Raw genomic sequence first — 25,738 nt, 5'->3', positions numbered from 1 at the left:
GCTCATATCTCCCCCAGAACCCTTCATCACCCTCATATACCCAACCCCCTGCATCTCCCATCTCCCTCATATCACTCCCCCTGCATCTTCCTCATATCACCCCCCATCTTCCTCACATTACCCCCCCCTGCATCTCCCATACATAAGCACCACCCTGCATCTCCCATATATCTCCACCGCATCTCCCATCTCCCTCTCTTCCCGCCATACCTCAGGTGGAGGCATGCAGGATGCAGAGACATGAGGTGGCGGTGGCGGCGACTGCACACATGCGCTCTCTAGCAGCAGGCACCGTAAGTGCTGGAGCGCGGCTGTGAGCGGGCTCTGGGGGGGAAAGGAGAGCCGGTGAGAGCCAGGAAACTGCTGGGGCGGCTAGGCGGAACCCCTGATACTGCTCCACGGAGCCCCAGGGTTCCACGGAACTCTGGTTGAGAATCACTGATCTATGTAGTGGCATTTGTGTTGCGGGACCCTGAGGAAGGTTACTTTGGGGATTGAAACCCTGGGCTACCTGGATGTTGTTTGGATCAATAAATCAATCTCATGATTTGTCCAGTGCTGGTCTCAGAGGACAATATAGACTAATTAATGTACTCTATATTGATAGATAAGACTGTTACTCATGTGATCTGGCAAGCAAATGTGTAGGTTTATTACCTACAATCAAGTTATTCTACACCTACACTACTTGTGTACAATGTCCTTAGATGAGACACGTGTGTGTGTGTGTGTGTGTGTGTGTGTGTGTGTGTGTGTGTGTGTGTGTGTGTGTGTGTGTGTGTGTGTGTGTTGTATTTTTTTTTTTTATTTAAGTCATAAATGTATTATAGGTGTTGGTTTTGGAAATTGGATTAAAGTATTTTTTTTTTTTTTTTGTGCCAGCCTTTGTCAGACTCCTTTAGCATGAAGCTCACTAATTGCACGGCATAAAACAGAGAGGTTTTTCACATCTAGGACATATTTTTGTCATTGCAGCTCCTTTTGTCCATTTTTTGTTTTAAAACCTAATAGCTGCACCTGTTATGGATATAGTCAGAAAATCACTGACTCCTCCTTCACTTAACAGGCTGCTTGACTTTGCAATATTTTTAGTAAAATTGTTTTTATGATTGGCTGGACAAAATGAGGCAGCTTAATCTTGATGAGTTGCAGGAAGGCATTTCCTGAGGATTATGACACAAACGAGGGAGTACTAGTTTAATGCTCTAATCCTTTTGCACAGAGGCAGCATGATCCTTTGATAGACAATTGAGCAGACATAATGACATTATCCTTTATGTGAAGAACATTGCGTTGCATTACAAATGACAGAAGAGCTTAACTGTTACAAAGGCAAGGTATGCAATGCTGAGATGTGAGCATCTCATCTGGTCACTGAAGGTCCTACAAAGCCTTGCTCTGCAAAGGATCGGCATTTCTACAGCAGTCAGGGCAGCTGTTATTTTTTCTAGGAGCACCTCAAGTTCATGAACACTTTCTGATTGAAGTAAAGGCACGTGTTACAGTATGTTGAATCTTACAAATTCTCTTTCTAAAAATTTGTTGGCTAGATCAGGGGAGCGCAATCTTTTCCCCCTGCGCCCCCCTGCCGACTGTCCCCCTCTCCTCGCGCCCTGCTGCTTCACTTGACTCGAACGACCTGGCGTCATGTCACGTTGCCATGGCAACGCAATGTCACATGACCCCGCGGCGTCATTTGATGACTCGTTGCCATGGCGACGTGTCACCAGGAGCCATCTGAATCAAGATAAGGAAAAGTTTACAGAGGCCTTGCAGCTCCCCGGGCATTAATTTAAATGCCTTCGGGAAGCGCTCGGGGCCTCTGTTAACGCCTTCCACTTTGGGCACTGCTGGGCTAGATATAGGAAATTGGACCTGGACATGTAGTATGGTGTATGGACAGCGCTATGGAAAAAGTCCAGTTTATGTTGTGTCTAGATATATTTTTTATTTGTACTGGTGGGGGAATAATCTTATTTTGTTAAACCAACATTTCTGCTACAGGGAACCACGTAAACAAAATGTCAGCAGTTAAAGCTGCAGTTCAGTCAATATCCTGCATGTGTGTTTTTTTTAATAAATCAGTTCTGTAGTAAGAAAAAATACTTTTAGCATTTTCTGTTTTTAAAAAAACAACTTTGAAAGACCAATTTTCTTGTATTCTATTTTAACAGCCATTTGCCCCTTCATGTCCTGTCACAAGCCCTGGCACACCCCTTTGCCAGCCCTGCCCTCCCTCTAGCACATGTCAGTGCAGGAGTGCTCATGAATATTCATGAGCTTCCACTGACTGACAGAAGCAAATAAAAACATATGCCAGCTCTAATTATGTCACCAAATTTCGCCTATCAATCCATGGAGAACGAATTGACTGGCAGCTATACAGTTCTTTAGGTAATTAGAGATTGCACACATGAAACTATTGAAGTAAAAAAAAAAAAAAAAAAAAGACTGAACTGCAGCTTTAATAGGTATCAGGAGAATCAATAGGGCTACATGAAATATATTACAAAAATGCTCTAAAAAAGAACCAATATTTAGCTGTATTGTATTTGATGATAGTTGCAGGAGACAGGCATTGATGAGCGGCTTTGTCCTCCGGTTCATTGTATTATTTCTTCTATCATGTGCATTATTTATTTATTTATTTATAAAATATTTTACCAGGAAGTAATACATTGAGAGTTACCTCTCGTTTTCAAGTATGTCCTGGGCACAGAGTAAAACAAATAATACATGGTTACAAATACAGTTACATAAATGAACAGGGTATACATTATATACAAGACATTGCGTACATAGTTAAAGAAAATATATATTATGGGCGTATGAAACAGTTACAGACCAGATTAAAATGTGAGACAACCTTAGATTTGAAAGAATTTAGACTGGTGGTGGATGTGAGAGTCTCTGGTAGGTTGTTCCAGTTTTGGGGTGCATGGTAGGAGAAGGAGGAACGTCCGGATACTTTGTTGAGCCTTGGGACCATGAACAGTCTTTTGGAGTCTGATCTCAGATAATAAGTGCTGCAAGTGGTAGGGGTGAGGAGCTTGTTCAGATAGCTGGGTAGCTTGCTCATGAAGAATTTAAAGGTAAGACAGGAAAGGTGAACTTTGCGCCTAGACTCTAGTGATGACCAATCTAGTTCTCTGAGCATATCGCAGTGATGTGTGTTGTAGTTGCATTGGAGAACAAAATGACAAATTGAATTGTAGAGGGTGTCAAGTTTGCCAAGGTGGGTTTGAGGTGCTGAGCCATATACTATGTCTCCATAGTCAATAATTGGCATTAGCATCTGCTGTGCGATACGCTTTCTGACCAGGAGACTTAGGGAGGATTTGTTCCTGTAAAGTACCCCTAGTTTGGCATAGGTCTTGGTTGTCAGGGTATCAATGTGCATCCCGAATGTTAAGTGGGAGTCAAACCATAAGCCCAGGTATTTAAAACTAGTGACAGGTGTTAGGGTGGTGTTCGCGTTGGTTCTAATAAGGAGCTCAGTCACTGGAAGCTTTAAAAATTTAGTCTTGGTCCCAAACACCATTGTTACAGTCTTGTCAGTGTTTAAAAACAGTTTGTTTTGGGAAATCCAGTTTACGAGTCTCAAACAGTCAGACTGAAGTATGTGTTGAAGGTCAGAGAGGCTATGGCTGTGTGCATATAGGATTGTGTCGTCTGCATACATGTGTATTGAGGCTTCCTTACAAGCTGTGGGAAGATCATTAATGAACACTGAGAAGAGTAGGGGCTCCAGAACAGAGCCTTGCGGGACACCACAGGTGATATCCATGGGGTTGGAGTTAGAGCCTGAGATGGACACATGTTGGGATCTTCCTGATAGGTAGGACTGAAACCAGTTTAAAGCATGCTTCCCTATTCCAGAGCTCTGGAGTTTGTTAAGCAGGATAGCATGATCAACTGTGTCAAAAGCCTTTGCAAAATCTAGGAATACTGCACCAGTGAGTTGTCCCCGTTCCATTCCACACTGGATTTCATTGCAAACTTTTAGCAGGGTAGTTACGGTGGAGTGTTTGGGAGGAAACCCAGATTGGAATTGGCTATGGAAAGTTGTCTTGGTATAGAAATCGCTTAATTGGGAGTGGACACATTTTTCCATGACTTTGGATAGAATTGGGAGAAGTGAGATTGGCCTGTAGTTTGAGACAGTGTTTTTGTCCCCACTTTTGAAGATTGGGACAACTCTGGCAGTTTTCCATGTCTTAGGGATATGGCCTGCAGACAGGATAGAGTTGACTTTGGACGAAATTGGTTTGGCAATGGCTGGGGCACCAAGTCGTAGGAACCTAGATTGTAGTAAGTCAGGTCCACATTGGCTGCTTAGTTTTAGTTTGACGAGCGCTTGTGTAATCTCCTCTTCAGATACTGGGCTAAATTGAAAATTGTGGGCAGTGTTGGGAGGGGGTGGGACTATAGGGGTACTCCCAGGATGAGATTCAGGTTTGTGGTTTGGGCTGCGTTTTGCTAATAAGTTAGTGGCACACCCCACAAAGTAATCATTGAATGCATTTGCAATGTCAGTGGGGTTTGTCAGAGTAATATCCCCCTTAGTGATATTACTTGGTTGTTGATGGTTAGGAGGCTGGAATATATTGTTGATAACCTTCCAGAAGTTAGCTGGGTTTGTTGTATTTTGGTGGAGATTGTCAGAGTAATATTGTGCTTTTGCATGCCTTGTTTGCCTTGTGCACATGTTCCGCATGCATCTGTAGTGATTGAGATCCTTGGTAGTGCCAGTTACTTTGTAGCTTTTCCACAAGGTATCCCTGAGCTGGTAGAGTGCAATAAGGTCAGTTGTAACCCATGGAAGGTGGGCCCCTCGTACCCTTATTTTGCGTAGTGGAGCATGTTGTGGGTTAAAGTTTTTAAATGTTCTATTGAGGAGAACTTTAGGGCTTGATTGGGGCGGTTTAACTTTCCTTACACAGTACACTATTGCATGGTCACTGAAAATGTCAGGAAGGATGCGAGAGGATTGGATTCAGTTGGGGTTTGAGGAGAGAATCCAGTCTAGCAAGGAATGGTTGTGCGATTTCAGGTTTATCCGTGTGGGTTGGGAAATGAGTTGCGATAGGTTAAGTGACTTGAGTTGTATCTGGATTTTGTGGTTTTTAGGGTCAAGCCAATTGAAGTTGAAATCCCCAAGAACTAGCAGCTCACTCTTCTCATTCAGAGAGGAAATGGAGCCAAGAAATTGGGTGATATCAGTCAGGGATTGTAGGGGGGCGATAGATGCCAGCAAGCAAGATGGGCTTAGAAAAGGGGAGTCAGATTTTGCCAACTAGAATTTCAAAGGAGGGTGGGCTTGATGGGCAATTTAACAGTGTAAATTGTAAGGTGTCTGCAATATAAAATAACACCCCTCCTCCTCTCTTTGACCTATCTCTCCTAAAAATGGAGTATCCCTGAATGGCGATATTTGCATCAGGGGTTTTAAGGGATAGCCATGTTTCTGTAAGAATGATGGCTTTGGGTTTATGCATAAGGCACCATGCTCTTAGTTCGTCCAGTTTGGGCAGCAGGCATTAGGCATTGCTTTAGCTGAACGTAACATCTTCATCATGAGTGTTCTTTCCTCAAATTCACAATTAATATCTTATTGAAATTGTTAGTTTGTATTTGTGAGTGTTCTCTCTTCTCCCCCCTACCCCCCATGTATTTGATAAAGACTTGTACCATAACATAATCGGACAGAGTATGCCTTACAAATTCACTGCATGGATCATTTTAAGGCTTACAACTATCCATGCAGCCCACACAGAGGTAGAGTTTTACCTGGGTGTGGATCTTAACTGTATATTGATGAGGACTCTAGTATATTTGAACTTTGTTAAACCAAGTCACTAAAAAATGCTGAGGGTACTTGTAACAGGGACTTATCCCTGTTTAAATAAAGCAACCTCAGAGCTCTGAGAATGCAGCAGAGAGAGAGTTGATTGCAGCCACTTGATTAACTAGTCTCCACATGGACTAATGAGAACTCTGTAAAAAGCCTCATGTGAGACACAGGAGAGAGATTTCCTGAGTTCACAATTGGGTTGACACAGGAAAGCAGAGAAGCCTGCACACGGACACTGTCTTGAGCACAAATGTGCTGAGATCAAGACATCCAGACACCCAGAGACCTGGACACAAAAGACCCAGGCACCTGCCAGAAACAAACATGGAGGGCACCTGCTTAAGGTACTTCCTGAGACTTTGGAGTGATAGGCTGGTAATGGGAATATCCCTCCAGTCCTGCAGATAGGGTATGGGGAAGTAAGTTAGCCCTTTAAAAGGGATAGGAGTTTGTTATTATGTTGTTTTTTGTATGTTTTGCCTTGATAAAGGAACAGTCTCAATAAAGCCAACATATAATTTTACTCTAAACGGTCTCCATTATATGAACCTCTCCACACATCTCTTACAGTAGTGCTCGTGATAAAACAGTTAACTGTTAGGGAAGATAACAGATACTGCAATTTAGTAAGTAAGCCACTATATGATTTTAGGATAATTGTGGATCTGAGGCACTATTTGATCAACTGTTTTTGCTTGGTAAACCATATGACAAGTTTTTAATTTTTCTTGGGTCTTTTGGGCTGAGATTAAGGAATAAGAAAATAGAGGTTGTAAACTTATTATACATTTTTGTAGATTTCCTAATGTATGGATATATATTTGGTTGATTCCAAGGATTATTCCAACAATACTAGTGTGCTTACGATATCTAATCTGATGGTGGTGGCTGCAGACCTATTTCAGTGTCATCTGCTGTTCAATAAGGAGACGAGTCTGTGCCAAGCACAGTCTTATTTCCACCTGGTTAACTGTTCTTGAATTAATCTAATGGAACTTTTTGTTTTTGATCTCATCTCTCTCTCTCTCCCTCCCCCCCCCCCTCTGTGGCTTGTAATCATTGACATTCAGAGCATGTGCTTTCTGACTTTAATCTTCTGTTTTTTTTAAAGAATGTTTTGACCCATGTTCAAGGACTTCTTGAAAAATTCCATGTACCTTGTAAAAATGTAAGTGAAATTGCTCCCTAAGCCCAAGAGAAGCATTCTGTTACAAACTACCAAGAAATTCATAAGCACACAATGTCTATTACAACTCTAAATGATTAACTGAACGACATGAGTAAAAAAAAAAAAAAAATATATAATATTTGAACATTTGTGGCAAACTGAATTCAAAGGTACATATGGGAGCAAATTGAATGAAGGACAGCTACAGATATGTATTGGTCACTTGACAGTGGTGTGTGTGTGTTAATCGCATTATGCTGGAGTAAACAGTATTCATACTCGCAGATGTAAATTAATACAAAGGAACATATAATGAAATATTTTTTTAAGTCAAGATGTCTTTCTGCCTTTTTGTTTATTTTGGCCAGTGAGACGGCACTGTATCAACTTATTTTACTTTGTGATATCAACTTCATGTAATTGGGAGCTGTTGATGTGTCAGCTCTGTCTACTGCTGAGCAGGACCACAACCAGGCGTTTTACACACACTTTACATGGCAAAGCTGCTCATTTTTTTCAGTCTACTGCATAGTCAGCGCACGCCCAAAGACACGTCATAACATCGCTTCCATTACCCACTCCAAATTCCAACAAATGCCTGTATGTGTGTTTTGACATGTGTAGATGTGATAGACCGGGCTGACGTGTATTCTTTAAAGGTGTTTTTATTACCACCTTCCCATTAAGGGTTGAAACTTATTTTTGTTTTATTAGATTTTACATTGCAATGTTTTGTGTTAGAAGGTTCTTCCATCCTTTGAAAGCTCTTGCTAAAAACCATACATTACAATTGCGCACTCCATTTCCCCCAGGCTTGTACACCCATAAAAAATGGTAGTGTGCATTGATATAAATGTCTACTGAATGTGTAGGGAGTGGAGACCCCATAAATGCTTTGAACATTGCATAAACCTGACACATGCTGTCCCACTGTGACCTGCGACACATTGCACATGCATTCATTTGCAATATGTGTCAGACTCCCATGGCAATAAAAAGCTGAAACAAAATATGATTTATCATTGGTTGGGAAGCAAGAGACAATTGTGATGGGCATCATGAAGTTATACAACTACTGATTTGCTTTTTATGCCTTGTTGCCTCACAACATAGCCAATACATCATGAGATCTGGCACTCCAGGGGCCACAGGAAGTAGTGACTAGGTTATGGGCTTTCACCTCGTTTTCTAGGGTGCAATCACGTTTTGTGCTGAGGAGTGTTGAACACAAATTTATTAGGTTCTGGAATGGAAAAGGGCTCCTCTTCTGTTCCCAGTAATCTGTGACACCGCCATCATGTGATGGCTCCGTCATGCGCTGCTGCGGCACTCAAAGTGTTAATCACTCAGGGAATGCTCCACTAGCTAAGGAATAATGCTTGAAATATGTACGTTAAAGTGAAGTGCAGAGCCTCTCACGGGAGGTGCATCATTATGGGCTTATCTTCTGTGTTATGTGGTATAATTAGCTATGTTGCCACATAAGGCCTTTATCATGCCATTACCTGCGGCAGTTGAACAGCAGTGATCATTGCCGGCTCTGACAGGTACTTACATTTATCTGAGGTCCCAGCAGTGTAGGAAGGCATGATGTCTTCCTCCTTCTCCCCCCTCCCCTCCTTTTTAAATGGCTCTGAAATACAGATGACCTATAAATGGATGCAGGGGCAGCTGTTCTATTATTGGAGAGATAGTCATTTAAAATTGACATGCTCTGTTATGGAGAAATAAGTCTGCAGGCGAGACTTCTCTTTTTCATCTACAAGCGTTGATGTATAGTATCAAAGAAGATGGTTTAATTTTCATTTATAACATGATTTGCACACAATGTCTGGATGGAGCGGTTTTCTCATGTATTAGCCTATTTTGTAACGCAGGCGTGTGCCGTGCTTGCTGTTCCTTCCAGCAATCAGAAAATTCCACCACAAATAAATGAAGGGGCACATTTTTGAGTGTACAATAAATGCTTCTCAAGACCCTCCGGCATTAAAGGGCTTGAGCTGTGTGTAAAAAGCACTGAGCTCTGGAGATTGGCAACATGATTCGTTCTCTTGCTTTGTAGGCATTTTTGTAGTGTTAAACAAGAAAACAAAAATAGTATAAATGTTAAAATAATATGTTCATAGAATCCTTGTGACAAATTCCTTTCTAATAATTTGCATTTATTGCCGTCAGTATTTCCCTCGCATTATGGTTGTAGAGTGCCTGATTTATTTAATATTTTGCAGCATCTTGTAGAAAGCTGTATACAGTGTACACTACTTTTTCAGTCCGGTTAAAGAAGCTCAATGATGTTACTGCCTTTTGAAGTGAGTGACCTTGGGTTGAAATCCTAGGGTCAAATCTTTATTTTTGGCAAATCGCTTAATCTCCCTGTACCTCAGGCACCAAAGTTAGATGGTAAGATCGACAGGACATGGACGTATGTCTGCAAAGTGCGATGTACAGCGCTGCATACTCTTTATGCTACAGTATAGATGAAAAAAATGTGTGTTGTAGTCTGATTGTATGTCTGTATTTATATAGCGCCATTAATATACATAGCGCTTCACAGCAGTAATACACATGACAATCATATAAATAACAAATAATATAAATAACACGTAATGGGAATAAGTGGTTCAGACATAAAAGTAACATTTGCGAAAAGGAGTCCCTGTTCTGTAAACTCTTCAATATAATTTGTTGGTAGGGAGAACGTACAGAGACAGTAGGAGGGCATTCTGGTAAGTGCGTCTGCAGGGGCCAAGGTTGATGTATGAGGTGTTGATTATCAGCCACAGAGCTACTCATATGCTTCCTTAAGCAAGTGGGTTTTAAATGTTGATAGAGAGTGTGCTAATCGAGTATCGAGTATTGAGGAGAAGGGTGTTCCGGAGGTGTGGGGCAGTCAGTGAAAAGGGTTTAAGATGGGAGAGGGCTTTAAACACAAAAGGGGGTAGAGAGAAGACATACTTGAGCAGAACACAAGAGTCGGGATGGTGTATAGCGAGAAATTAGGGATGAGATGTAAGGAGGGGCAGAAGAGTGTAAAGCTTTAAAAGTGAGGAGGAGAATTGAATGTGATAAGGGATTTGATAGGAAGCCAGGAGAGGGATTTCAGCAGGGGAGGCGCTGAGACAGATTTCGGAAATAGTAGAGTGATTCTGGCAGCAGCATTTAGGATAGATTGTAAGGGAGACAGGTGAGGGGCAGGAAGGTCAGACAGCACGAGGTTACAGTGGGAGAGAATGAGGGCCTGAGTTAGAGTTTTTGCAGTGGAGCAACAGAGGAAAGGGCAGCTACAGTTTTTTACTACCTTTTGAATGTGAGAGGAGAATGTGAGAGAGGAGACGAGTGTGACCCCTAGGCAGCGTGTTTGGGTTACTGGGTTAATGATGGTAATTCCAACAATAATTTGGATGGAGGTAATAGGGCCAGGTTTGGGAGGAAGTATGAGGAGCTCTGTTTTTGCCATGTTAAGTTTGTCGGAGGGCCATCCAGGATGATATAGCTGAGAGACATTCAGAAATTTTGGTCTGTACAGCAGGTGTAAGGTCAGGGGTAGAAAAGTTAATTTGTTTATTATCAGCATAGAGGTGATATTTGAACCCAAGAGGTGTGATTGGGTCACCTAGAGAGAGTGTGAAAAGAGAAGAGATCCCAGGACAGAGCCCTGGGCTACCCCCACAGAGAGATCGATGGTGGAGGTGTTTGCAAAAGAGACAATGAAAGTACGATGGGAGAGGTAAGAGGAGATCCAGGATAGAGCTTTGTTATGAATGCCAAGAGTATGGAGAATGTGAAGGAGTAAAGGGTGGTCCACAGTATCAAATGCTGCAGAGGTCGAGTAATATGTGCAGAGTGTAATGACATCAGTCTTTGGCAGCATGGAGGTCATTAGTTAATTTAGTGAGGACTGTTTCAGTGGAGTGAGCAGTGCGGAAGACAGATTATAGAGGGTCTAGGAGAGAATAGGTGTTGAGAAATGGATCAAGCGAGAGAATACAAGATGTTCAAGGCGTTTAGAGGCAAAAGGCAGGCGGGAGAAAGGTCGATAGTTAGAAAGACAGGGTCAAACTTGCTGTTTTTGAGTAATGTTATAACTGTTGCATGCTTGAAGGGAGAGGGAAGGTACCAGAGTAGAGAGAGGAGTTAAAAATGTGTGAGAGCGTAGGAATTATAGTATGAGCAAGAGGTTTTAGGAGATGGGAGGGAATAGGGTCAAGAGGGCAGGTGGTTGAGGGAGAAGAGATCAGCAACGTCCCATCCTCTGTGACAGCGGATAAAGAGTCAAGGAATGCAGGAGAGTTGGGAAGAGGTGTAGGATGGGAGGAGGATACAGAGGGGATGGCGTGATGTATGGATTCCAACTTTTCCTTGAAATAGTCAGCAAAGTCATAAGGTGAGATGGAGGAAGAAGAACAGTTTGCAGAGGGTGGTCTGAGTAGGGAGTCAGAAAGAGATGGGTCGGCATGGGTTAGATTTGTGTGTGTTGATTAGTGACAAAGTAGGTTTGTTTAGTTTGAGTGAGGGAACAGTTTAAACAGGATAGCATAAATTTGTAGTGAAGGAAGTCTGCGAGATTGAGATTTCCTCCCGAGGCGTTGAGAGTAACGAGTGCAAGAACACAGCATGCGTGTGTGGCAATTTAGCCAGGGTCTGAGGTTCAAAGGGCGATAATGGAAGAGAGAAAGCGGGACATGTAGATCAAGAGATGAGAATAGGGCAGAGTTGTAGTTTCTGACCAGGTTGTCGGGGTCTGGAGGAGAGGGAGGAGCTTAAAATGGACTCAAAAGCTGGTGGGTTAATAGATCGCCGATCTCTGCAGAGACGAGGGGTAGGTGGAGAAGTGAGAGAGAGAAAATTAGATGAGGTGATGGTAAGAGAGAGGTAAAGGGAATGGAGAAATCGGAGAGAAGTTTTTATTGAAAACCAGGTCTAAGTAGTGGCCATCCTTGTGGGTGCTGGCTGCAGTCCACTTTTGAAGGCCAAAAGAAGAGGTTAGAGAGAGAGAAAGCGTGAAACCCAAGGGCCCTGAATATTTGTTTATCCTTTTATTCGTTACACGTTTGACACAGGAAAATTAAAAGATGCTGAACAGGGCTTTCTGTTATTTTCTTAGTTTTAGCAACAATATATTTTTCAGGTATAGTACTGGCAAACTGTGTAGTGAGTGATTTCAGTGAGGGCACAATGGCCACTATTAAACATGACAAATTTTATGATACTTTTCTTTCTGTTGTAAATACCTAAATGTTGTCACTGCTCTGGTTGCTGTTGATTAGTGTATTTATACATACATGATATGGCCATGTTAGGCGCAGATTATACACTCCGCTTGCTAGCGAGAGTGCGTGCTCCTACCGTGCTACGCAGATGTAGCACAAGCCATCCCTGCTCATAGTGCTGGCTACAATGAGGGGGCGCGGCAGGGGCGTCACGAAACTGGTTCGCCCTTATTGTCTGAACCAGCTCACGTGATGCTGACATCACGTAGCAGCCGCCTGAGAAGACAACATTGTTTGCAGACGCGCAGGCACCTGACTAACTACTATTGCCAGTAACTGAAGTGTGATTGACGCGCACAAAGCAACTCCTCTACTACAAGCTCTGCCTTACATATAAAATACATATTCTCTGAGCATCTGGTGACAAATACATAATTTGGGACTTCTAATATGTTAGAGGTAATTTGGTATCAAACTTTTTACTGGTCAGTTCACTTCGATAACAAAACTTGTGAAAGGAACATTTTTGTGGAGAACCAACTAATTTGTAAATTGAAGGATTGAACCTCAACACATTGTGTCAAGTTTTTTTTTTTTTTTCACGGGGTGTTTTCTGTTTATAGAGAGGATGATATCCCATTCTTGAATATAAACATTTCAAATAAGCAGAAATTGAAGGCCGTCCGATGTCATCAATTATATATATACACACGCACACGCACACTCACACACACTCACACACACACTCACACACACTCTCACACACACTCTCACACACACACTCACACACACACTCACACACACACTCACACACACACACACACACACACACACACACACACACACACACTCACACTCACACTCACACTCACACCCACACTCACACTCACACTCACACACAGCAGCTAGCACTCCGAATACAAAACAACAGTTGAGGTGCATGTCCTATAAAGATAAGTAAAGAAAGCAGTCAACCCTCGCAAGAGCAGACACAAGACAGCACTAAGAGGTAAGTGAAAAAACCTGTATTCAGTGGTGAAAACAGGGTCATGTTTGTGCTGTTTTCACCACTGAATACAGGTTTTTTTCACTTGCGAGGGTTGACTGCTTTTTATATATATATATATATATATATATATATATATATATATATATATATATATATATATATATATATATATATATATATATATATATATATATATATATATATATATATATATATATATATATATGTATGTATATGTAGAGGTATCAGTACCGTGTTAGCCGAGCTTCAATAATCAAAAAATAAATAGATGATACCGTTCTGTGGCTAACGAAATGCTTTTATTTGTGCGAGCTTTCGAGATACACTGATCTCTTCTTCCGGCGATGTTACAATGAATGAAGCAAGGATTACTTAAAAACAGTGTCTCTTGGAATGTTATCTGTGCTTCTCCTTCCCCCGGTGTGGATGTGTTTTATGGCTAGAGGTGTCAAAGGGTAACTGAAAGCAAGTGAAGAAAGAGTGTGTATGTGTATCAGTGTGAATAAAAATGAATGGAGAGCCCACAGTATAATAGGGACCACATAGTATCCACACACACTTTTAGTTGTGCTACAAACTCTCACATTTCCACACCCACCCACACCATTTATATCCCTCTCACTCCACACACACCTTGTGTAGAGCACTGTTTATACTGTGGGCTCTCCATTCATTTTTATTCACACTGATACACATACACACTCTTTCTTCACTTGCTTTCAGTTACCCTTTGACACCTCTAGCCATAAAACACATCCACACCGGGGGAAGGACAAGCACAGATAACATTCCAAGAGACACTGTTTTTAAGTTATCCTTGCTTCATTCATTGTAACATCGCCAGAAGAAGAGATCAGTGTATCTCGAAAGCTCGTACAAATAAAAGCATTTCGTTAGCCAAAGAACGGTATCATCTATTTATTTTTTGATTATATATATATATATATATATCTGTGTATATATATATATATATATATATATATGTGTATATATATATATCTGTGTATATATATATCTGTGTATATATATAGCAGTCAACCCTCGCAAGTGAAAAAACCTGTATTCAGTGGTGAAAACAGGGTCATGTTTGTGCTGTTTTCACCACTGAATACTTTTTTTTACAGCATCCAAACTCGGGTTTCCTCTTGAGCTGGAAATCACTATTTTTCGCTCGGTGGACCCTCTGATTCCAGCGTGTTGTTCTCCTTTATGGAAATGTCTGCAAATTTCACAGGTCCCGCAGACCACTAGGAACTGTGACGCTTTGGCATCCTATTGAACGACAGTTAAAATGTCCATGAGGAAAGAGTAACTAAACCTGAAAGTAGTACATGAACCCGGTGCCCCTGAAACGTTAAATAACGGGGTTTAGGCAGATAAGATCTGCTGGTGGGAATTCTGTTTTAAAAAAATAACTGTCTCTCTAAATTGGAGGGCATTGCTGCATTTTGAAAATCTGTAAAACAAAATATCTGAAAGCTCATGTGAATCAAGAAACCGTGCATATTTTTTTAGATTGGTGCATTCAAAAATAATCCCTACCTTTTTTAGTACATACATGTGCTGTCCAACCATGTACAGTAAAATGAAAAACAAAAAAAAACAATATAGGCGTACTATGAATTGATGTCTGGTGTGCAATTTGCATACAGGAAGTGTTTGTGCCCAGGGATTCTTTTCAATGGTACCATAATGTTGTTTATATATACTGTGTTTTCTTTTATTGTAGACATTAGAGACAAGCTAAATACAAACATATGTCTTAATTCCCTTTTGAAGTCACATCAACAATTGCATTTGTATATTTGTTGCCGTCATTTGTCATAATCAAGTATTCTTAAGAGTTCTGCATATGGTGAGAGAACTGCTTGCAAAGGCACCCTTTAGCAAACATTAGAAACAAATTAATTTTCAGATAATTGGTTTTATGTTGCACATGGCATCTTGGCAAAGCCTCAGCACCGTTTAAGATACTTCTAGCCTTCAACTGATCGTTTTGAGTAATAAATCAAGAAACTCATTTTAGCAATTTGTGTGCACTATAGAGATGTTACTACAGGCAGAGGTACTCTGATCTCAACTTTCATGGGGACTATCAGACGAGAACATAAATCTAATATTACCAATTTATATATTGTGCATGGTTTTGATTCCTTTACATTTTTTTTACACCCAGTGAGGCTGTTGAGGAAACACATTTAGGATTCCACTTATATCAAATGGGTAAACAATAAGGGGTTCATGTATGATGAGGTTAAATACTGTAGATGTGGATAATTAATTCAATTTGAAATTGATGTTCACTTGTTTTGTTCTCACACGAGAAATTCTTGAGTAACAAAAATTAGAGAAACAGAATGACCTATTCTACCACAGAAAAACAAACGGATACAAAGGTTTCTGTAATGGTTAAGTTTAGAGTTGTTGTTAACTTGATGTTATGCCATCCAGACTATGAACATGGCGAATTGTATCAGCACAGCAACATACCAGTACCACAGCTGTTATGACACATCTTAGATTGTAATCTCCTTGGAGCAGGGACTCCTCTTCCGAAGTGTTACTTTTATGTCTGAAGCACTTATTCCCATGATCTGTTATTTGTATTATTTATTTATATGATTGTCACATGTATTACTACTGTGAAGCACTTTGTACACTAATGGCACTATATAAATAAAGACATACATGCATACATACATCATTGTAGTCTTATGCAATTAAATCACAAACGTGCATCAAATGTATTCCTTCATCAATGATCGTGCTTTGCCCTTGAACAAATATGGTTCTCTTTCTGGTAGTTTGAAAGCCAACAGCAAATTCATTGTGATCTAATGTATGTTAATGTTAAGATGGAAACATTCCATAGCAGTAGGATGGTTCCTTGTTCGAATGAGTCTCTGTGCTACTACAAGCTGTGTATAATGAAGGAACAGGTGCAATATAAAAGCTCCACAAAGCACACCCTAGCAGGGTGATGTATGAATCTGCTTATTTTTCAGCAGGACATACACGTTTTGGCCCCATTCTGGACATTTACCAATGCTGGTTTTATTATTTGATAAGCGGCAGGAACTCCATAGTGTTAAACTAAGCAGACTGCGCCCAACAATTGGCTATTTTAACCTGGTGAGTGTGGGGGAGAGGGGTGTGTGTATACAGGTGACCGTGTGGAGGGCTCTTCGCAAACAAATTAGTAGTAAAATCCCTTCCCTTGCAGCTCTGATGTAACTGGGTGCTCCATGCCTGTGTTAAACTCCTCAAAAGTGTAATCTCAAAAAGAAAAACACACAAGTGTGCACTGGGGGTAAGTTAAAAGTAATATCACAAAAGAAAAGACCTAGAATTCACTTACATATGAGATATAATCACTGGGTACCAGCAGCCATGTATTGCAAAAGTCTAGTTGAGATGTCAAGAAACACGTTTGGGAGAAGGGCGTGCTGAAGTCCTGCTATGCATCCAAACCAAGTGTAAAGGCTTCCATGGACTGGCGGCCACCCCACAAGATGGACTCAAAAGCCACGTGACCTGGACCTACTTTCTCATGGGTTCAGTGTCATGTCCAAAAGTTCAATATATACCCAACTTCATTAATCCGTTAACAAACACCATATCCCACTGGGAACCTGATTGTGGCTGAAAAATTAGGAGCACAGTTTTGGAACATCCGGTATTACACAGTCTTATGTTTTAGCGAAATAGGTGCCAATATACTCTTCAAAGTCCTCTCTTTTAAATCACTTTAGGTTTATTGGCTATACTAGCACCTACATAGTACAGTGCTTTCCATTGTAAATTCATATGACCTGCAAATTGCCAGAGCCCTTTAGGGATGCCCGCGGAACACTGGTTGAAGAAACTGACCTAGTAACTCATCCCTCGTCAACACTTTCCAATGTTCCATCAAGAGCTGAAAAATCTCTCCATGAGCAGAATTATATTTGGTAAAAAATAAAAAAAAATAAAATCACAAATCATATACAGGCATACCCCGCATTAACGTACGCAATGGGACCGGAGCATGTATGTAAAGCGAAAATGTACTTAAAGTGAAGCACTGCCTTTTTCCCACTTATCGATGCATGTACTGTACTGCAGTCGTTATATACATGTATAACTGATGTAAATAACGCATTTGTAACAGGCTCTATAGTCTCCCCGCTTGCGCACACCTTTGGTACAGGTAGGGAGCTGGTATTGCTGTTCAGGACGTGCTGACAGGCGCATGCGTGAGCTACCGTTTGCCTATTGAGCGAGATGAACTTACTCGCGAGTGTACTTAAAGTGAGTGTCCTTAAACCGGGGTATGCCTGTACATAATTTTTTTTTTTAAGGATCATCTTTTCAATTCTGATTTTTTTTTAAATACTGTTGGTCTAGCACTACATTTATTTTGTTTTAGATATCATATAATATTTTTTCTCTGTTTACTTTTAGCCATTGCAGATTTGTTCAAAATGGAGATATGCAACTAATCTATTGAGAAATTCTCAGAGTAGTTCCTTTTTAATCGCAAACATTTTTTTAAATGGGATGTTATTCATCCATAGCTTATCGTGATTACTGATGGGGTCCAAATAAGAATTCACATAGATAACTTTCAAAATAAAAAAAGTGCTAATGTGTAACTGATTAGCTTTAATGTTGATTTCAAGGTCCAAGTAATGTATTGAAGCTGGGTGATTTTCACCCACAAATTTCAGATTGTGATGGTGTTTTATAGTAAATTTTGTCATAAGTAGAAAAACAACCCTTCAACACACAGAACCATCAGTCATTCTCTTTTAGGTTTTTTTTAATTTTAATTCTGTTGTATATTTCTGTTATCTGAATTGGCTTGTCCTTTGTAACGCTGCCCACACTGTGTCTGTGTTGTACAATGTACAATATGCTTCAGGCAAGCAGCTTTTTTTGTCTGTGATACACGATTGTATTATCAGCAAATCTCTTGGGAACTGCTTGACATTGTTGACGGTGTGTACAGCAATAACCTACTGAAAAGAGGTGGATGTGTTAGTAATGCAATGCAAAGTTCTAGGCCATTTGTTTAAAAAAAACAAAAAAAAAACAGTTGTGGGATCTACTATGAATAAACATTGTGAAAGGTATCTGATATATTTGTGTGCTATATTAAATTGCAATTTGATCATCTAATATAAGGGACTGACTGTGTACAAAGTAAAATGTAAAATAAGGGTATCTTTAGGACAGTATGTTTTGAAAGTGAAATGGTTGATAACATTGACATGCATTAAGCCCTATTTTGCAGGACTTGATAACAAGCCTTATTTTCTGTAAGAGGCGAGTGTTGGAATCCACACTTTTTCTTTCTTTTCTATAACCGTGCTAGTCATGTCCGTCATTTAAACCAATATAGCAGACATGCATTCCTTTACAAACTCTCCTGTGTGGCTTTGTTGTGTAGAAAAATCTCCATTTCTCCCCCCCCCCCCCCCAAAAAAAGAATATAGTTATTTGGGGTCATTTGGAAATATATGGAATTTCTCTGGAAAAATTATTTTATTTTCCCAAATCTACCACTTGCGAAGATAACAAAATAGTTTTTCAGCCTTATCCCATTTATATGTCAAAAGTAAAAAAACATATGGAATGGTGAACTTAACAAAATTAAGTTTTCGTGCCCCTCATTTGCCAAAATCGAATTAAATATACCAAAAAATGTTTATCACGCAGTTGCTCAGGAGAGGTTTTATTAATCTGTGCAAGTCTCAAGATTTTTCTCTTAAGCAATGTTGAAGCTCTTACGTGTTCTTTTTTTTTTTCCTTTTTTTTTTTTTATAGCAAGACAATTAGAGTAAAATGAAAATGATTGAATGATTTGACACTCCAGTGCAATTTAGGAAAACACAAAAAAGTGCTGTGCTTCCCAGCAATTGATGGAGAAGTCACATGCTATAGAAATGAAAAGAATTTCACCACTAGCCTGCCACTTTTTACATGTTGAACCCCTTGCTTTCTGAGATACATACTGGAAACACTAGTGCGCCTACTTCCTGGTTGTTTAAATCCCCTGCATCACGCCAGCCAATAGGAAGCCTCAATGGAAGACATCACAACTTCCTATTGGTTCACATATTGTGGGAGAGTTAAATTGCCATTTTGTTTCCCCTGGAGGCGACGCTACTGATGCATTTAGAAGTGTGTAACTGGGGGTCCCTTGAGCTCCAATGAATTGTGTTTTTTGTTTGTGTACACACACACACACACACACACTTGTATATACTGTATACACGCACACTAATGTATCAATCGCAGAGTACAATACATATTTGGAACTCCTTTTTACCCAGATTTTGCTCTAATATTATTTATATTTTTCTTTTACAGGATAAGAAAGAAAGAGTATCAAAGTTTGATACTTTGCGTCATTCTATAGCAGGAATTATAAGATCTCCAAAATCAATGCTGGGCTCTTCATCAGTAAGTGCATACTATAGACACACTTAAAATTATTTTTAAACCATCAATTACTTGCAGATGTGTGTTAGTGTTTGTGTCTGTGTCTGTGTGAAGTTATTGTGATTTATAATTGGGCAGTATTTTTTTTTTTTTTCAATTTTTATACCTCCTGGCCAGTACATGTACTGATTTGTGTACCAATTTTTAGCATGAAAGTGCGTTATAGTTTTTTCCTTTGGAGACATTTATGCCACCACATTTGGGATAAACTTGTGGGTGCACATTTCTGGTGCAGTGATCTGCTATGCAGCGTTCAAGGTACAGCGGAGATAACCACCACAGTATATATTTTACTTTATTTAATTGTTAAATATTTTGCCAGCTAAGCTGCATTTCGATCATTCTTTTTCTAATATGATTTGGGCTCCTGTTTTTAGTAACTATTTTGTATGTAGCGAAGCAGGATATAGATGTAATACGTGGGGGTAACACCATGTGTTCACGGAATTTAATTTAATGCACCAGAGCGACTGATCAGGCCGTTTTTGGCCACCATTTTCCATTCACTATTGGCCGCTTTTGGAATAAGCCTAAATCCCAACAAGGATTGTTATAGGCCTAGAAATTAATTGCATTCCTCTCCCCCTTGAATGGGTTAAACATGCAGCACTCTGTGCATCGCAGTGCTGTACCAAACACTTGTTGCAGGTTGCTTAAAGCTTGGGTAAATGTCATGACTTTGGCTCCCAGCTGTTTGTTTTTTAATCACATTCGGCTTTCTTTACTTTTCTATGTGCATTCTGCCCATATATCATGCAAATAAACTAGTGATCTGCATGAGATGAACCTGAATGAAATCCGCTTTTATTTAGTTTCTCTGCTTCCTCCACCCCCTCTACGCAGAATCAGTTTTTTTTTTTTTTTTAATGTTCAAAAGGCAAAAATATAATCCATTTTTGTAGTTAAATTGAAACCCGTGGGATGTTTTTCCGCTGCAGTGAATGAGGTGCACAGCGTGAAGCTGGTAATGAACAGTACAGCAGTGTAATAAACTGCTAAGAAAAGTTATTCTAATATGTTAACTGTTACTCTATCAAGGTAATAAGCAGAGCTGGGACAAAATAATAATAAAATAATAGGACTTCTCTCTATCCTGTGACAGAAATGGGGGTATTCAAGATTACAAGTTTTGGAGGAGTATGATTCAAATTCTCACACATGCTCTCTCTCTCTCTCGCACAATGCTGGACAGTCCGTGCCTCTGCACCCCCCACCCCCGAGGCAGGGCTCACGATCACTCCCCATAATACCTTGTGGAGCATTATCTCTGAGAGCAGAGCGGCGACTGACTGCTCTGTCTCTGTTCTCCACAGAAATGAACCCATGAGTGCAAATACACATGGGGCTAATTTAAAGTATTGTAGGTGTCTGAGATGCCCATAAATGCACTAATGCGACCTCCGTTCTTGGTTCAATACTAATTTCAGTGCACCACTTTTATGTAGCTCAAGTTTCTAGTTTTTAAGTCTCCTGTTAAACCTTTGTGGTTTATCTCAAACAAAGCCGTATACAATAACAAGTAGCAAATAATGAGGATTTTGGAGAAGCTGAGGTCCTGGTAATAAGAAATGTTTGTCTGTGAGAAATGATACTGTTTAGTGAGCATGCCTGTGACCAAGGTCTCTCTAGTGCAGGAGCCCACATCACATAGTTTGGAACACCACACACAATATGCTGTTTGGTATGTGTAAGAAATAAAACGGCTTGATATTACATTGGGAAAATATATCAATGCTTTGTTTTTTGAGCTGTCCATTGTGCTGTTAAGATTGCCAACATAGTTAGTAATAATTATAATTAATTTAAAAAGGAAATGCAGTAAGCTTAAACACCACACCAAAAATTAATACATCCTTACATGCGCATTAATGGCAATTAATTTAGTGATATCTGTTCCTATAGAGAAGGGGTAGCCAACGCCAGTCCCCAAGCGCCTCCAACAGGACAGATTTTCAGGATATCCCTGCTTTAGCACAGGTGGCTCAATCAGTAGCTCAGTCTTTACTTGAGTCACCTGTGCTTGACTTTGGCCACCCCTGTTAGGCTGCGGTCATAGTGCGTGCGCGACGGAGCGCCGGGAGGCGATCACCTGTCACCTGAGCGATTTTGTGGACTGCTTTGTGCGAGTGACGGGGAGGCGTGGGCGTGACGTCATATGGCTTGGTTCACCCCGATTGGCTCAAATGGCAATGCGACGCAGCCGTTGCGCGAAAAATAAAATTTCTCCTTCAAATCCTGCCGTGCGCATCGCGCGCCGCATGGCTGGACTGGTTTACTTACCTGAAATTGTTCGTGCCATCGCCTGCACTATGTCCAATGCCTTAGAGTATAGCACTGCAAGGCACCCCTGCTTCAAAGTTCTTGTTTTCAGAGTCGGTTCCTTTAGTCACTGAGTCACTCCTTGAGATAAATTACACAAGTTGATTATCTAAAATGTTTAGGGACTTCGTGGCTCCTGGGGGTAAGATTGGGCCAGCTCTCCTGTACAAATATCCCAAGTAAGGTGGGGAAAAGTTGGTCAGAGGGTATTGCTGCTTTTATGCCAATCTCCTGCTTATTTTCTGTTGCACACAAACCTATACGTGGTGACTAATATTACTGTTGGTATAATTAGTACATAGCCTATCCTATCTTCTGAATTAGAAGCATACCTGCTACTGTATTTAACTGCCCTGTACATCATTCACTTCACCAGTAAGGAAATCATTTAGTGATGGAAATGCAGTGTTACGTTGTCCATGTAATCTTTTTTTAAATAGAACTTTAGAAACGCTTTTATACTTGTTTCTTTAGAAACAAAGCAGCATAAAGAATATTTACATTTTCAGAAACAAAATGTTAAATGCTTCAATTCTGTTGGAATTTTTCTTTTGTCTGTTTTGTTTCAGTTGTTTGATGTAATATCAACGAGCGAGAAGCCGTTGTCAGAACAGGATTGGTATCATGGTGCAATTCCACGTGTGGAAGCACAGGAACTCTTAAAGCTGCAAGGAGACTTCTTGGTGCGGGAAAGCCATGGGAAACCTGGTGAATATGTCCTTTCTGTGTTTTCAGATACACAACGGAGGCACTTTATCATTCAATTTGCTGATGTACGTCTGTGACAACCTTTTATTTTTTTATTTAAATATATATTAATAGTATGAATGTTTAAATGTAAATTTGTTCTTGTAAACGCAGCTCACTTTTCTTGAGGTGGAAATCAGTGCTGATGGGATTCAAAAGTTCACAGTGTCAGATTTGAGGCAACTAAATAAAACCTTCTCTCACTCGACATTTGATCTTTTCTTTCCCTTCTTTCAAAGGTGCATGTAAAATAATAACCAAGCAAAATAAAGACGTGCAACTCTGTGACTAACAATCAAGAAAAACACACATAACAGGGAGGGAATGGGAAAAAAACCAGAAAAGTGTATTATGTCTTAAAAATGTATTAAAATTAGCAGCATGCACGTTAATGCCCTCACAACCAGATGCTTCGACTAAGCATAAAGATCACGATGTCTCATGGGGGAGCCAGGATTATCCGTCACCCGGTCAATGTATGTGTGTGTTACATGCTGCAATCCTACGTACGTTCTTTAACTGAGGGACTTATTTGAAGCATCTGTTTGTGAGGGCATTACCTGCCTGCTGCTAATTTTAATACATTTTTAGAGACATATGACACTGTTTTCTGCTTCCCCCCCATTTTTTTTTTGTTTATCCCCTTTCCTTTTCTGGTTTACTGTGTGTTTGTCTTGTTTGTTTGACAGAGTTGCACGCCTTTTTTATTTTGATTGGTTATTGGACTTCTTTTAACTTCATTGGAAGGCTTTTTAGTGGAGCTGCACCCGTTTTGGACTATTTAAGTATTGATTACAGAGACACTATTTAATATATGTATGGAGAACACGATGTTATAATTGTGTAGAATATTTATATGTAGTCAATACAGTACGTTTAGATATCTAAATAACTTTAATTGCACTATATACATAAATAATTATTTTTGTGGTTGTGATTTTATTGTATTGAGCCATTTGAAGGGTTAAATATAGCTGCAGAATGTGAGTGTGAATAGTTCTCTCCTCTCACAACGGAGGGCTTTTTATTGGTCAAGTGACAGCAGTTGGATTATGAATTATTTTCTTCATGTAATTTGTTGGCTCAACCTTTCTATCAGCTGCTGTGTGGCAATATCTGCTTAAGAGAAGCTTAAGAAACAGGCACATTGAGTTGAAACACATTGATACAATGAGGCCCAAATGAATTATGACTTAAGTTGGTTGACATTTTTAATATTGAAATAGGAACGGCTATGCTGTTCAGACAAAAATACAAATGATGCTCGTAGCCTCTTATTATAAATCTGCAGGCAATGTAATCTTTAATCATGATTTCTCTAACATCTCATTTTGCCTTGGAAGGTGAAGTATACATTATATTAGGCTTGTTGGCCATACTTCATGATGTACCTTGTCTTTTGACAAAATTAAAGCTTCCCCTTTTTCCCCCCCCCTTCTATTTATGAGCCAAATGTTAACCGGTAACAGATTGAAGATGAAGGTCCAATATAAAAAAGTGTACATTTTATGTGTTCAAATAATCTAGGTTTTATATACGCACAGAACATTTACAACTTGTCTTTTACTATCAATTAGGAAATGAATGTCAACAGCAAAGAATACGTTAATGACACCTGCAGAGCAATGCTACCCTCAATCTGTCTGCTATAGTTACATTTATTACTGCTGTCGCTAATCCAACCGTAACTCATAGGTCACATGTTACAGGCTTACTTTCATGATGAATGCTCTTCACCTTGTATTACTACATTGTGAGGTCCTCACTTATTACTATATAAAAATACAGTATGCACCAGAGAGCCTTTATATGGGAATTTATTGCCGAAAAACATATTAAATATGTAAATATGTGGGCGTAATGAATGCAGTTTATTCAGGTGTGAATGTGGCTGTATAACATAGAAAAATTATTTTCGGCTGCTATTTAGATCTAGTAGACCTAATACTTCATAAGCTTTAAAATGCTTTAGAGTGTTTTTGGAGGGAAACTAGACTATTTTATTAATAGGATTGGCTACGTTTCATAAGCAAGTGCTGCATATGAATAATAAAAAATGCATTAAACCGAATTCCCTATCAATTCTGTCTGTGTGACAGACAAATCCCTTCTGTGGCTTTCGAGCAACATTAAATATAATCTGGGGTTAACAAAGGACTGCCTCCCAGGGGCTACACACACTGACCTATAGTTATTTGCCCCTATTCCGTATGCTGTGAAGCCACTTCCACGTGCTGGAGAAGCGATCACCTCCATACTAAAATATTCTCCTGCTTCATAATGCATTAAATAAGGCCCGTTAGCTGTAGTACTTGGGTTTCAAGTCTTTCTAGTTACTGACACACACGTGCATTCCTGTAATTAATTGTCTTTTAGCCCTGAGACTAACAAGCCCTTCCTTTAAATGAATAGCGTTTTGAGTGGGCTTCATGTAATAGGGGACAATAGACATATATATTTTAAATTCCCCATTTTTGCATATCTAAATATCTTGCTGAAGAATTTCAATCATACCCTCATAGCTTTATTATAATTGAAATGACTTAATAAATTGCACAGGATAGTGAATAGATTTCTAGGAGATGTACAGTAGCTACATATGACAGATCTACAATGTTTGTTCAGGGAAGCTTTTCTGCCTCCAATACAACATGGATAAGTAGAAAAGTGTGTACTTGTTTGTTATGAATACATGTGTTTGGATCTCCACATTTGAGATCATCCTGATGTTTATCACTTAAAAAAAAAAAATTAATGATAAACAAATTTGAAATTACAGCAGATTAAGAGAAGTAAAGGGAAAAGTGTTCGTCATTCAAATAGGAAATGGATCCCAACATAAATAAAACTCGGGGGGGAGGGGGAAGGGGGATGGAGAGAAGTGTTTTGACATGAATACAGTAAGGCAGGGGTTCTCAACTCTA

At 39.8% G+C, this 25,738-nt stretch overlaps 1 protein-coding gene across 6 annotated transcripts in view; it reads left to right on the top strand.

Annotated features, from left to right (window-relative positions):
• FER (FER tyrosine kinase) overlaps window positions 1–25,738 on the top strand; it is a 314,315-nt gene that overhangs the window by 86,423 nt on the left and 202,154 nt on the right. For 5 of the 6 annotated variants that reach the window (XM_075602032.1, XM_075602017.1, XM_075602010.1 and 2 more), the window contains 2 exons: window positions 19,617–19,709; window positions 22,637–22,840. In XM_075602032.1, the coding sequence (XP_075458147.1) occupies window positions 19,617–19,709; window positions 22,637–22,840 (297 nt within the window). The remainder of the gene's footprint in view (window positions 1–19,616; window positions 19,710–22,636; window positions 22,841–25,738) is intronic. The other variant, XM_075602050.1, reaches the window with a different exon arrangement.

Source organism: Ascaphus truei, chromosome 1 (assembly GCF_040206685.1).
Source record: "Ascaphus truei isolate aAscTru1 chromosome 1, aAscTru1.hap1, whole genome shotgun sequence".
NCBI classification, from domain to species: domain Eukaryota; kingdom Metazoa; phylum Chordata; class Amphibia; order Anura; family Ascaphidae; genus Ascaphus; species Ascaphus truei.
This window is presented reverse-complemented; position numbering and strand designations above follow the sequence as displayed.